The sequence below is a fragment of the Excalfactoria chinensis genome, chromosome 1 (genome assembly GCF_039878825.1).
Source record: "Excalfactoria chinensis isolate bCotChi1 chromosome 1, bCotChi1.hap2, whole genome shotgun sequence".
NCBI lineage: Eukaryota > Metazoa > Chordata > Aves > Galliformes > Phasianidae > Excalfactoria > Excalfactoria chinensis.
This window is the reverse complement of record NC_092825.1, coordinates 85,247,027-85,261,799: the sequence shown is the minus strand read 5'-3', so window position 1 is coordinate 85,261,799 and position 14,773 is coordinate 85,247,027. Positions and strand designations below refer to the sequence as shown.

Below are 14,773 nucleotides of genomic sequence, written 5' to 3'. Positions count from 1 at the left end.
ACAACACTTCTCTGTTTCATCACTTCATGTCTACTTACTTTTTATTTTCCTTGTATGCTTCTTTTCTCTTTAGTTTCTCAGCTTTCCACTCCCCACAGTGCCATTTCCATGTACAAATGCAGGTACTTATGCATACCCAGTAGTTGCATATATTTCTATGCACAAGTAAGTATATTTCCATGTGTGAACGTAGTGACCATGTGTCACGGAGTTATCTAAATCGATCTATGTCCACGACAGGGAGGCAGTAGGTCTGTGGGCCCCAACCCCAAAAATAGGAAGGGAAAAGGGGAAGGGGCAGGGAGTTGGGAGCTGGGCTCAAGGAAACAAACAGAGCAGTGGCAATGATCTAAGAAGGAAAACTTCTTTTACTAACCATGATATCGAAATGCAAGATAACACAATATAATACAATCTAATTGAAACTGAGGCTAATAAATCAAGTAAAATAAGAGAGAGAGAGTTTTAAGAAGACCTAGTAGCCTACTTTGAAATTGAAGATGCACAGCTTGGAAGCACACCCACACCCACTGCCAGGCAGTGAGAGAGAGCCAGCGTCACTTCTGTGACATATTCCCTTCTCTGACTGTGAGGTCCTCAGGGACGTGTAGTACTTCTTCTCTGTGCTCCACATGATGTTATGATGTAGAATACCAGTAGCAAAAATTACAAAACCATGACACCATGCATCAAATATTATGTAAATCTATAGATATTTATATCAATTTACAACTATACTTTGCAATGGGATTTGGATAACTAAGATGGTAAACTCCCATAACTTCATGAAAATAAGCAAGCAGTTTTTCCTCTACCTTTGCTGAATGTAATCTTCAGTAGACATGCCTAAAAACTTATCTGCCAGATTTCCATATACACTGAAGACTGATTAACCACTTAAGCACTAACTTCTCACAGTTAAAGCTGAAGAAGTAGTTGAAGAACAACTGGATCCCTTCACAAAACTAAGATACTGAAAAAGCAAGTTCTGCTCAAAGACTGGAGAGGGTCAATAAGAAGGAAATAATGTCAATAAACTTGGTTTAGTCACAATTAGACTCCATTAACGGACTCTGTCCACAGGCAAGGTTGCCAGCCACTAGATCAAGTACTATATCTGACTGCCCAGGGCCCCATCGAATCTGGCTTTAAACACCTCCCGGGATGGGGCATTCACAGTCTCTCTGGGCAGTCTGTTCTGGAACCTCAACACTCTCAGTAAAAAACTTCCCTCTGCCATCTCATCTAAATGTCCCTTCCTTTAGTTTAAAACCATCTCCCCATGTCCTATCATTATCTACCCATGCAAAAAGTTCATTTCCCTCATGTTTGTAAACTCCCTTCACATACTGGAAAAGCTGCAGCAAGGTCTCCCTGCAGCCTTTAGTAACAACTTTTTTACATGGAGTTGTCATTTCAGATTTGTACTGCCTTTAACCTACCATATCACTTCAAGTATTACTTAAATCTTTAAGAGCTAAGAAAGAAAAAATTCAATGTATTTTTGTGAATGTTGAAAGAGAAGAGAAATAAATATCCCTGAAAAAAACTAGAAAGGTATAACATCAGATGCAGTGAATGCTTTTAGTAATATATCACCACATACACCACAATAGGGAAAGCATGAAGTGAGAAAGAAAAGGTCCTGTTAACTATTAGAAGCAAATACTTCATAAAAACCATACAACTAATTGCAGTATTGTTTAGTGCTAAAATATACTGTTAGTGAACATTATATACATACTATACACACATACTTCATCAGAAAGTATACTAGAGGTCATAACCTACAACATTTCAGATTATTAAGAAAACATATACAAACATTACTTACACTAACACGGGCTTCCCTGCTATCTTAGGGCTGTTTAAGACTTCAGTCATCGCTTCCTTTGTTTCTTCCATTCTTTCAATGTCACTAGAATCCACAACAAATATTACACCATATGATTCAGCGTAGTAATTTCTCCATATGTTCCGAATTCGTTTTCCACCTCCTAAATCAAAGATGGTGACTTCAAAGCGTCCCTGTTTAAGGTCAATCTTGGAAAACCCAACCGTTGGAGCTACATCTTCAGGAGACTCTGCCAGAGAGATCACAGAAGAAGAACCTCTTACTGAAGTTTCCTTAGTCGTTTAAAGAGGATTTTACATTGTAATTTCTGCAGAAAAAAACACTGTATGTTTTAAACACACAGAGCAAGCTTTCAATGTTACTTGACAGCATGTTGCTAACCACATACTTTACATTAATATTTTACTTCTCCTCAGGAAATTTTATATTAACACACTACTCTCAATTATTTTACATCAATTGAGATAGAAGCACCAGGGAAGAAAAAAACAAAAAGGAAAATAGGCATTCCTTAATATTTAACACCGCTGTTGAAGGTTACTGTATTTTTTTAGTTTTAATAACAGATGCATTCCATTCCAGGTGCTCCCATCCAAACAGTACAGAACAGTATACAGCAATTGTATGGTATTAAGCCAAGTCTGAGATGCAAAACAAAACAGTCAATGTATTATGACCCAGAAAGCCTTCCAAGTGAGAATGTGTTCATTACACTGCACATAAGGATTCAGAATAGACCCCTCCACAGAGCAGCTTAGGCCAACACTCCAGCAAGAGAATGGAACACCTGCTTGTGTAAGATTCCAACTTCAAAATTCAGTCTTTGTTTTGAGGAATATTTTGCATTGTGAACTGTACTTACTGTACTTGCCTATACAAGAGAACAATGAGAGCAAGAAAGCTTGCTAAGGGTAAAAGTTACTAATGATGCAGAATTTAAGGTGATACTGTTGAAACATTCATTCCTGTTATACTGCAGGGTTCAACAATAAACAGTCTGTGAAAAATCAGCATCTGCTGTATAAGCTGCAAATCCATTTCGGCAAATATAACTGCTGACTAGTTGATTTGCCCACATTTAAGAACCAAAATGCATTCGGAGATGGTTTCAGCTAAAACCCACCAACCGTAACTGTTGGTTATGATACCATTTTTTCCAAGCTTGGAAAAACAAACAAACAAACAAAAGCACTTGAAGGTTCTAAGCTCTGCAAGTTCTGTCAGAGAACAATTTTATTCTTTTCCTTAAGGCAAACACTATTCAAGCCCTGGGAAATAGCCACAGAAGTCAGAACCACGTTTTATGGAGCTTCTCTTTAGGAAGATTCATACCTTCACTTTTCCTCCCTCCCAAAAAAAAGAACTTTCAGAAACAACAGTAATTTTTAGCTGATAAAGGCATTAAAGTTGATCTTGAAACAGAACAGAGGGCTAAATAATGTACTCACATTTTCACAGTAAATATTTTGCAACACAAATGTGAGCTCTTTCCTAGCTTTAATCCTAACTGAGCAAGTCATTGAACATGCATAACACACATAAACAGAAAGTCGACACAAAGTCTGTCAAAACAATATTCAGAAGTCTCTCGTGTAAAAAAGATGGAAGTTACTAAAAAAATCTCAATCTCGTGAGTAAAAGAACACCTTAAAGAATTATTGTTTTCATAAGCACAAGCTTTATCTCAAATCATATCCTGCTTGAAAGTGATATTGGGCAATGCAAAGTACCCTCCAAAATCAAGTGGTCTCTTACAGAAGAAACTGCCTACAAAACTGCTACTGCTTTTCTGGAGACAAAAAGGAAATGATATAAAATATATATCACTAAAACTATTGCTTATGTTATACACATACACATGCAATTTCATTTGTTTAACCTCTTCCTATTTTCTTTTCTGTGTGATCAGAAATCACACAGCATGTGCAGGACAACCAAGGGATCAGGCCCAGCCAGCGTGGGTTCATGAAAGGCAGGTTCTGTTTGATCAAACTTAATATGCTCCTTCTTAATTTTAATTCAAACTAACTGTGAATGAGAACATTACCTACAGACTTGAGTATCTTTCCTATAATTTCTTTTATTTAAATCACACAACAACTTTCTTTCAGCTATTTGTTGAAATACCCAAGAAAAAATCTTCCCATTCAAGAACATGCTATGATGCTCATAAACTCAAAACAAGAACCCTTACCCGGAAAAGATTCTGCTGCAAATTTGCATCTGCAAAATAACGATACAGGGGTGTACTCATGGCACATAAGTACTGAGGTACTCTGAACCCTGACTTGAGATTTCCAAAATAATTAAAAATGTTCCTAAGAATTAACTTTCTCTGTGAATGGAACAAAGGCTGCATGGGTCAATGTCTTACGGGGCAGCTCTCTCCATTATATTCACCTCACCTCTATAATATACTATTACTCTGGAGCAGTAGCAACGCTGCTTGTCAGCCGCTGTTAGTGTGTTAAACTACACTACACTCACTCAACATTATCTTAACTATAGTGGTTAAAAAGTAGAGCTTGCTCTACTACTTCCCCAGAGCATAATGTACATGACTAGAAGCACCTACTTTTTTAATGTCACCCTAGCATGACGTGCCAGATTTCAAAAATCAGGATCTTTATGTTTCCATACAAGACCATTTAATTTTTCCCTTACCTAAAGCTCTGCACATAATGGAACCTGCAACTTGTTTATGTTTACTACCAGACTCAGAGAAGAGCACAATCACCAAAACTTTAATTTCAGCAACATACAATGAGAGGAAGAGATAAATCAAGAGATGGAGAAACACATTAGATGAAAATGATGCAAAGCAAGTAATTATACTATTTCAACACTACAGTTAGATGATAAATTAGTTGCTTACCTCCTTGAATTCCTCGGACTGTAGCAGTTTTGCCAGCATTATCAAGACCCACCATTATTAATGTCACCTTCCTCCAAAAAGAATGAGAAAAAGAGAAAGATATTTCAAGTCCTTTTCTTTCTTGCCAGATATCACCTTTTTTATTGAGGGTTTTGTTTTTTTGTTTGTTTGTTTGTTTGTTTCTTTTTAAAGATACATTCATATAAATTTTCCCACAAAGTAGTAGAAAGAATAAATCTCAGAACATCTAATTTGTAGACATTGTTACATTTGTGCATCTGCCACTGGATAAGTCAAACTAGTACAAAATGGGAAGTCCAATATTGCACTTAAAGTTACATGAGACAAGTGATATTTGCCCACTAAATTTTAATTTCAGGGTACTGTATTTATTTTTTTCTTTCATAGTGTTTATCTCTATAGTAATTTCTTTCAGTTAGTTTCTACATTCTTGATTTTTTATCACTTCTGTCTCAGACAAAACTTGTTTATAGCAGCAATTTCGGTATCAGCCAGTGAAGCTGAACAACACCATAAAAGAACTTAAAACAAGTGGGTTGACAACATAGGAAACTATAAGCTATGTGGCTCTGGTATTCATCATATCTTTTTTTTTCCCAAGCAGGAACAATTGAAGTTGTATATGTGCAAATCAGCTGTGTTACTAATACACTCTGTATACTCAAATTAGTGCACAGACTAGAATTTGTACTATGACAAGACTTTAAGTAAAGCCATAGGAAAAATACACTTATGTATAAACCTTGATTGTTCCTCCAATTCACGAATACTCAAACAAGTAAAAGAAATTTGCTAAACTTTATGCTCCTAAGTGAAATAACACTAAATGCATCACTATTTCCAGTCTTGAAACTATAATAACATCATACATGAAGTATAATTCATCTGCATTCTTTCAGAAGAGGCAAAAAGCTCTGAAAAACCTTAAAAATAAACAACAGAATCAAATTAAATCATACTTCAAACATAAGCTGTAACTGAAACAGCCACAAACACTTATAAACTTACAACTGTCTACAACAAAAAGCTTCTACCAAAAAGCTGTTTAGTTCAATATAAGCAGCAACATGGTCAGCAAAATCTCCACTTTCCCAGAATACTAGAGTGAATCCTCCATATGAGTGAAGTTTTGAAAAAGGAAAAAGAAAAAAATAACGCTGTACCCCTTATTTCCCTTCTTCCTAGTTTGTAAGCAGTTTGAAATAAAGTCTGTGCATCATTGCTGACTGGAGGGAAAAGGATGCAGCATGTCAAAATAAAACTAACATTAAAGAAGAAAAATAGAATAATGGTTATATTCTAGAAGCAGAAATAGATCACCACGTTGATCACAAAATGAAAATATATATATATATATAAATACTAGGAGTGAAAGTAAAACACTGGCAAGATTACGTGAGATAAAGTTTGGGAAGAAGTCCAGCACAGAAGTGTAAATAAATACTTTCACATATTTACCTGACTGGCTCCTGCCACCGTTTTAACCAGGTGCAACAATTGGCCATTAGGTTGAACATCTCTCTTCCCTAGCCATCCAGAGCCTTGAAAGCTACAGAAACAGTGTAGACAGGTCAGACCAATGCAGGAAGAACGGGAGACTGCAGAAGCCCAGGTATTTTGACCTGTCACCCCTAACAACAAAAACAAATGCAGTTAGTCCCAACGTGTAACCAAGACAAACCATCCATACACACAGCACACAGCAGCAGCAACTTGTTTATTCAGTATCTATATACTAAACCCCAACAAAACCCCACTGCATCCTTCACCCTTTTGCACTCTGATTGCCCCTGTTTGGGGCATCTGGGTAGCAATACCACAGCTCTTACACAAAATAATAATGCAAGATCTGTGCACATCAGGAAAACAGCAAGTTAGAGCAGCACAACACATCAAGCTATGAAATCTCAGTGCCTGTTTAGCAATTGCATTGCACAGTGCTCCTGGCTATGCAATAACACCCAAATTCAAGCACAGGTAAGGCCTAAGAACATAAAACGAGAGGACATTAAATGCAAACAAAATGTCATATCTGCTACATATATTCATTTACCATCAGTTTCTTTTATGCATCAAGGAAACTGGGTTCTCTAGAGGGTACTTTGAGGATAGGTAACTCAGTATACTACTTTTCACTAAATTAAAGAGTAGAATCAAATATCTGTCATTTTACAATTCCATTTTCTACCCTCCAAGTGTGAGAAAAAGAAACAGAACATTGTTTTCTGATGCTGTTCTGTGAAATAAAATATGGGGAATGGCTGCCTGGTTGCATACATGTCTAATAACTACAAAACAGTACAGCTTACACAAATCTTGGAGTCAAGCACCCGAAGACGCAAAAGCTACTGAAGACCCTCAGACACTTCAGCTACAACAGTACTACTATGAAAAATAGCAGCATAAAAACATTCATGGAAAGTCCTTCATGGGCAAGCCTGGATGAATGTTAGCGCACAGCTCTGAAGTCACTATGCTCCTCCTAGTGTGCTATACTGGCTCTGGCTGTGATGATGTGTATTTTGTTCATAGCACAGTGCTGAGCTTCAGATTTTTTGCTAAAATGCTGCCAATACCACAGCTGCTGAACAGTGCTCACATAGCATCAAGGTTTTTCTCTTTCCCACTCTGCCTTGCCATCAGAGGAACGATAGTTTTAAGCTCAACATATTATACGCAGGTCACTCCAAAAGTAATGCCTCCTACTTAGTTGCATGGAAATTACAACAAAGTGCACTTTAACACTATTTGGAGGAGCTAAATGTCATGTACAAAACACTCCTTTTCAATATAGTAACCATCATTAGCTATGCCTTACTGTGCTGGCATCCACTGGTCAGGCATTTAAACTTCCAGCAAGCACCAATGAACAACAATGGGTGCAGTGCTCTCTGTGTGGAGGAATTCACTGGCACACCTTTGCTTCACGTGCACGTCCATGTATGGTGCCATGTTATCAGACCATCCCTCTGCTGCTGCCTGTCACACAGCAACAACACGTAACAGAATGTTGGTGGGAAGGTTCAACCTCAACTGCCATTCCACCAACATCCACCCCTGGTGTCAAGGGCCAATATAAAAAAAATAAATAAATAGAAGGCACTATTTTCAGAGCAGTCATCATGACTGCTGTTGGCAGGCTCTTGTGCTGGTCACAGAGCTTGCATACTTTACTGTAGATCGGAGTCCAGAGATTGCTAGTGTCTGGAAAAGACAGCATGGGGGTTGCTTCTCCCTTAGGAAAAGGCAAGTCTGTTTGTGGGATTAGCACAAGTACCCAGGTGTCCTTGATTGGTTATACAGAATGACAGGAAAATTCCCTCAAGGAGATATAAACCTGGAGGAAAATAACAAAGTATTCCAGATGTGTATTACAAGAACTATTTAAACCAAGGCAGGATGAGCCTTTTGCAGGGGAACCAGGACTGTACAGCAGTAACTCACTCCAAGCCCATCTTGGCATCCCACAATCCAACATGCCACTTGTCCTGTACTGGACAGCAACCTCCACAGATAGGGCCCAACTCACCAACTCTTCTCGCAGACATTTGCCAAGGGGTAGGGAGGGATACATACTGAATAGAGAACTAATATCTTGCTACCTCAAAGGGCAGAGGATGGTGGTCAGTAACATGCCAATCTCTCCTCTAGAGGCTGTCCCATAGATAGTTACTCTCTACTGGTAACTTGATGTCATCTGAAAGCAGTAACACTTTGAATTGCCACAGCAAATCTCCCGAAGCTCTTTTCTCAAAGTTCCCTTTTTAACCAAAATAATTCTCTTATTATTTTAAATGATAACTAAGCTCAAACTAGGCTACATTCAATGGAAGTCGAAAACTGAGTAAGTAAGTTTAACTTTCTAAACTTCTTCCTAATTTAAAGTAATCAAAGTGGGGAAAAATTGAGAAGCAATCCCTAACACACATTATCTCTAACACAGAATGATAGTTTACATAATTTATGCAGGTAGTAATTGAAGACTCTAGACCTTACAAAGCTGATACATTCAAAGATGCCTTTGTATTAGTCTGATATCACTTAATATCACAAACTGATCAGATTTCTTCCAGAGCAGACAACAGATATTCTTTAAATATTTACATCGCACCTGAGAATAGCTTCTCCACAAGACTAGTGTGTGAGGAACGGAGAAGCTCCTTGAGAGAACAAGATGATTAGAAGTACTCCAAATATAAATACCAAGCTCTGAACAACTATAAAGACCTCCAAGAAAACTCACGCCACGGAATACAGTGCCTAAACCAACAAGCAAGTACCAACAAAGTTAATCTTGAGAACATGACTACACAAATTCATTTTCAGGACACGAGTGTCACCACTTGAACAAATCCCTTCCCACGTTATACATGCTGTCCAGCTTTACAAATTCTAACAAAATTGCAGTAAAGACGTTGCCTGTAATATTCAACTAACATTGTGCTATTCTGCAGATAAGTACAGCTCATTAACAGCACACGTGTTGCACCAGCTATAACATCTGTTAGTTTGAATTCTTTGAGACCAAGCAAAACCAACAAGCCCGCAAGCTCAGAAATTGATAAAACTGTATAGTTAAGATACAAGAACACTTAGGTAGCAACTCAGCATAAGCATCTGGGACAAAAGCTGTGAAAGATTCAACTTTTAGGAAGGAGAACATAAAAAAGTTACCACCAAAACTAAGAAAACGATAATAAATAACTGCATTGACCCTTGTAGTTTTAGATTAAGATCAAGTGCTACTTAGCAGCCCATACGTAATGTGATCCAAAGTACCAAGTACCAGCAAGTACAAAACTCAGAATCATCTGATTAACAGATTCCTCTATTTCCACATCAAAGTATCTTTTAGATTATTCACTGTCAAGAGTTTCCATGAAGCATTCTGCCCTTGATAGAGAATTTTCCATTGCAATATCAATCCTTCATCTTCCTTAAAGAATAACTAAGCACAGCATTTTAAGCTTACTCTTCTCAGAAAGTTTAACTATTTCCTGCTACGCTGCTCCTTAGAATCATTTGAGTTGGAAGGGACCCTAAAAGGCCATCTAGTCCAACTCTGCTGCAATGAACAGGGACACCTACAGCTCCATCAGGTTGCTGAGAGCCCAGGCCAGCCTCCCCTGAATGTCTCCAAGGATGGGGCATCCACCACCTCTCTGAGTAACCTGCTCTACCACCTGCATCTACCACCCTTACCATAAAAAAAAAACAAACTTCTTTCTTAAATCCAATCTAAATTTCTCTTTTTTCATGCTGAAACCACTCCCACTTGTCCTATCACAGCAGACCCTGCTAAAGTTCGCTATCTCCTTTCTCATAATCCCCCTCTGAATACTGAAAGACTGCTGTCAGGTCTCCTTGTCTGACTTGTTTGAAATTTATCAATAAAAACAAAGAGCTCTAGTTGAGTTGCATTATGTTTTGAACAGCCAGCCAAGCAACTGAGCAGTGATGGAGGCACACTTCACCCAAGTCTGAATACCATTATGTCAGCCAAAACTTCAGCGTAGTCAATAGGCACACGAAGCACAAGCAGGAACACTGTTGGGCTTACTCATACCTTCGGGTCACATAACATGACTTTGGGTCACATCGCACCTGCCTTGCTCAGTAGCTCTTGATCTTAATCTAGAGTGACAAGAGTTAATGCAGTAATCTATTTTGTTTCTCCAAGACTGAAGCACATAAGTACTTGTGAAAGTAGACAGCTCGAATCACCACATAAAGAACCACTACAGAACGAGCAGTCCGAGTCCTATCTCGTTTCTTCTCAAGGAGCAGGCTGCCCTAAGACACACTCAAATCACCAAATGCATCCAATTGGGTGGATCCCTCCGCCCGTCTCCTCTGCTGCGGGAGCACACTTGTTTTTAAAACGACCCATTAGAGGAAGCTCATTCCCCACAACTACAAGCCTAATTCACGCCCAAGCTGCCGCTACGGACACACAGCGGCCGATACAGGTCCCAGCCGGGCCCCACACTTACCAGAGACCGAAGCGCGGCGGTGCGGCCTAGGAGGGCCGGGCGGGACGGTACGCTCCTGCGGGGGCGGCTGCAGTCCGACCCGCCGCGCCGGGGTCACGTGCCCCGCGGCCCGCTAACGCCAGGCCGCCCATTGGCGGAAGTCCCCATCGGTAGGGACGCGTAACCAGGCCGGTAACCCTTGGTTACCGCCAACGGGCCGGGAAAATGGACAAAATTCACGGAGACGGAGAAGCGCGGAGGAAGGCACAGCCGCGCCGGGAAGGAGAGGCAGGCCGGCGGTCGGCCAATAGGAGCGCGACGCTCCACACCGCCTGCGGCGGGCCGGCCCATCAGGGGCGAAGAGGCGCCGCCAGCTGTCTGTGCCTCGTCCTCCGTGCGGGAGGTCGGGTGGCGATGTGCCCTACGCCGCGGGCGACTCTCGGCCCGCTCCCATTTGGAAGAAGCCCCGCCGCCCGGCAGCTCCCGGCGATGCGTCCCGCGGAGCTCGCCCGCCGCGCTCCCCAAGCCGGGCGCAGCCAGCGATCGTCGCCGCGGCGCTGCCCCCCGGCGCCCTGCTGACGCTCGGGCCGGGCACGGCCGTCGGCCTCGGCCCAGCCTCCCCCCCCCGCCCCGCTGCCCCTCCCTCCCGCCCCCAGAGGCTCGCCCGGCCCCGCCACCCCGCAGAGGAGCCGTCGCGCAGTCCCGACGCCGTGCCCGCTCCCCGCCGCCCGCCGGCAGCCATGAGGCCGCGGGGCGGGCGGTGCGTGCCGCTGCTCGCCGGCCTGGCGGTGGCCGTCGCCCTGGCGGAGGCCGCGACCTGTGAGTGGGGCGGGGGACGCGGGCGGCGGGGGAGGTCTGCCCCGAGAGACGGAGCTCCCCCCCGGCTGGGGGCTGCGCGTTCGGTGTCGCGGTCCGCGGTTACGGCTGGGGCTGTAGGGCCGCTCTGGAGCCCGGCGCTGGGGCTCAGGGAGAGCCTCTCACCTAACGCTTGGACCTCTTAGATACAGTTGTGTATCTGGGGCAATCAGAATTAGGGCTCAAAGCAAGCCTGCTTCTGACGTGTCTTACTAATGATTAAACGGACAGAAGACAAAACTAATGTTTACTAATCAGACCTCTGTTTGAATGGCCGGGATTCAGGCTAGGAGAAGAACAGTATGGAAGGATGAAAGTTCATTTTAGAAATTAGGTTTGAACTGGCCCTAAAAATAGGCTATTTTTGACACGTCCCTTTCTCCTGCTTTTCTAACACTTTCATAGAATCGTTTGAGTTGAAAGGGACCCTTAAAGGCCATCTAGCCTGCAATGAACAGGGACACCTACATCTAGATCAGGGTGCTCGGAGCCCCACTCAGCCTCACCTTGAGTGTCTCCAGGGATGGGGCATCCACCACCTCTCTGGGCAACCTATTACAGTGCCTCATCATACTTATAGTAAAACATCCTTATATCCAATCTAAATCTCTCTTCTTAGTTTGAAACCATTTACCCTTGTCCCGTCACATCAGACCCTAAAGGTCTGTTCTCTTGTTTCTCACAGACCCCTTCAGATACTGAAGTTATATATTTTATTTCAAAGTATTATTCCAAATATTCCTACTTATTTATGTGAAAATGACAACAGATACAAAGAGCGCAGTAATGCTATTTGAGAGAACAAATTCTCAGCTACAAAACACTCTTTTTTCAACACAGGCACCACCATTAGCTTTGCATTGTCACCAGTGATGAACAAGGGCCTGCATGCTCTACTTTTAAACATCCACACCAGTGAAGGTGACCCACTGTCTCTTTGCCCACTGCTGAAGTGCACCACCTACTACCTGACATCCACTGTTTAGTTTCCCTAAATATTCAGCGAGTGCTGATGAATGCTACTGGGTGCCATTTTTCCCACAGGGAGGAATTCCTTGACACACTTTCGTTTCATACATCCGTGTCAGATGTCATTCTGTCAGACTGCCCATCTGTTGCCATCTGTTGCACAGCAACAACATGTGATGGAACACTGATGAGAAGCTTCAGCCTCTACTGCCATAGCACCAACATCTGTCTCCGACATCATGGACCTACATAATAAAATAGGAGCATTACTTCTGGAGCAGGCTTCATATGTACACTGTGCTTTTTCATACAGATGTTCATCTGTAATAACATGCAGCAGCAAGCAGTGCTGGACTAATTGCAAGCTTTATGAATGTTGTGCAACATAAGCGTGTTTAAGTTTTGGGCAAGACAAAACAGACAAACGTTAGCAGTTTGTTGGCTTTAATTTGTTGGTTGCGTAAAGCTTATGTCACTGATATGCATTTCTAAAGACTCTAGGAATTATGGAGTTGACTGCAATACAACAGCTGTACAAATAAGGCAAATTCCACTATCTCGAGTGTCATCAGTTTTAGTTTTTATTCATCGTTTTGGGTATGTGAAGTTCCTGTGACAGCAGTATGAGACTACATTGGCTTTCCACAAGCAGTGTATTTGATAAGCAGCTCTAAGCTGTGCTTAACTAGCCCACTTAAGGCAGGTTTGTGGCTAACTGCACACTACAAATTAGCTTTAAGGAACCACTCAGTCTTATTCTCGTGTGCTTCTTTTTTTTTTCTTCTTTATCAAAAGTATTGCTGTTAAACATGCGTTTGGTAACTAGACACTACACTGTGTCTGTGCAGAGCCTGTTGATTGAAACTGAAGCCAGGATTTCCAAGAGGCTTCAGTGATATTTAAATAAAATACACCGAGTTTCTTAAGGGTTAACTATTGGTTTGGCAGGGTCAGGAGTTCACTGGAGTTTCCTGTAATCAAACTGGCAGCAACAGCAGGGAGGATTTTTTTTTCTTTCCCTAATAGAAGTTCTGTCCTGATCCTTGTGAGGAAAAAACAGTTAAGTAAATATACTACTAAGTCTGTACATGTGCAATTTGCAATAAGACATCTCATTTAAACTCAGAAGCTTAAAGAAGTATACATGGAGGCTATATTGTAGAATATGCTCATTTCCACTACCCCACTGTATTCAAAGCAGGTAGTGTTAGGTCTAGTATCCTCCAAAACACTGTACTTACTTGGAATTCTGTTGCACATTATTTATTGAAAAAGTGTGTTGAAATGAGAATGATGGTCAAAACAAGAACATTTAAAGTCAGCTTTGAATTAGGCCTCATCTTCACCACAGAAGCCTCTTCCCCAAAGCTGTATCAGGAAGCTTAAACTGGTGCTAACCATAAACAAAATTGGCAAGAGTTTTTTCTGCTTGCACATGTACTTAGTTTTTCATGGTAGCATACACCAATGAACACTCCTTTCTATCAGCATAATCATATATATGAGTTTTGTGCTTCTCAAGACATTCCAGTAGAGCTTTGTGCTGAAATCCTGGCTATATTACTGTTGTGGATCAGTCTTCACCTTACAGAGATCTTTCCAGTCTCCATTGAGATTAACCCATAGATCGTGTATGTAAGAAGAAATGAATCCTCCAAAACCAGACTGATGTGTACTCAAATACTCAGGACAGGGCACAAACTGTCCTCTCTTCCTTGCATTCCTGATGTGCTTCTAAGCTTTAGAGTTTTGCTGTAGTAGATCTGCCTTTTCAGAAAATCTTACCTATTGCCTTACCTTAAGGATTACTCTTATCAAATACACCAAAGAAATCTTGAAGCTATAGTCTTATTCTGCATCAGATACTTTTAGGATGCTGTAACAGAAAGGTTTCATCAGGTCACTGTTCATCTTGAAGCGCTTCATAGTGCTTCAGCTGTGTTTGTCATCTCTTGATTGAGAGCTTTGTGTTTGGGGTGCTATGGTTTTAAGTTACATCAGTCACTTGAAAGCCATTCTGCCTTCAAGTTTTGTACATCATTAGCTGTTCTTCTTAAAAGGCCTTTTAGGTTTTTCCTCTCAGTGCTTTGGGAGGCTATTCCCTGACAGCTGCTGGCATGTCTTATAAAGGTACCCTGGGTTTGAGGTACTACAAGCTCATAAACACCACTGAACTGACTATGCTTAAATTGATCTTCACAGACTAGTGATGTTTAAGTACACTGT

At 41.3% G+C, this 14,773-nt stretch overlaps 2 protein-coding genes across 4 annotated transcripts in view; one reads left to right on the top strand and one right to left on the bottom strand.

Moving 5' to 3' along the window:
- Window positions 1–10,883, bottom strand: part of ARL13B (ARF like GTPase 13B) — a 39,442-nt gene extending 28,559 nt beyond the window's left edge. For 2 of the 3 annotated variants that reach the window (XM_072339194.1, XM_072339200.1), the window contains exons 1-4: window positions 10,745–10,883; window positions 6,210–6,382; window positions 4,731–4,801; window positions 1,835–2,084 (exon numbers count right to left, since the gene is read on the bottom strand). In XM_072339194.1, coding sequence (XP_072195295.1) covers window positions 1,835–2,084; window positions 4,731–4,801; window positions 6,210–6,268 — 380 coding nt within the window. In that variant the 5' untranslated portion in view covers window positions 6,269–6,382; window positions 10,745–10,883. The remainder of the gene's footprint in view (window positions 1–1,834; window positions 2,085–4,730; window positions 4,802–6,209; window positions 6,383–10,744) is intronic. The other variant, XM_072339208.1, reaches the window with a different exon arrangement.
- A 186-nt stretch (window positions 10,884–11,069) lies between these two features.
- The window catches only part of PROS1 (protein S), a 33,908-nt gene continuing 30,204 nt past the window's right edge, over window positions 11,070–14,773 (top strand). Inside the window, exon 1 of the mRNA XM_072357958.1 lies at window positions 11,070–11,542. Coding sequence (XP_072214059.1) covers window positions 11,464–11,542 — 79 coding nt within the window. The 5' untranslated portion in view covers window positions 11,070–11,463. The remainder of the gene's footprint in view (window positions 11,543–14,773) is intronic.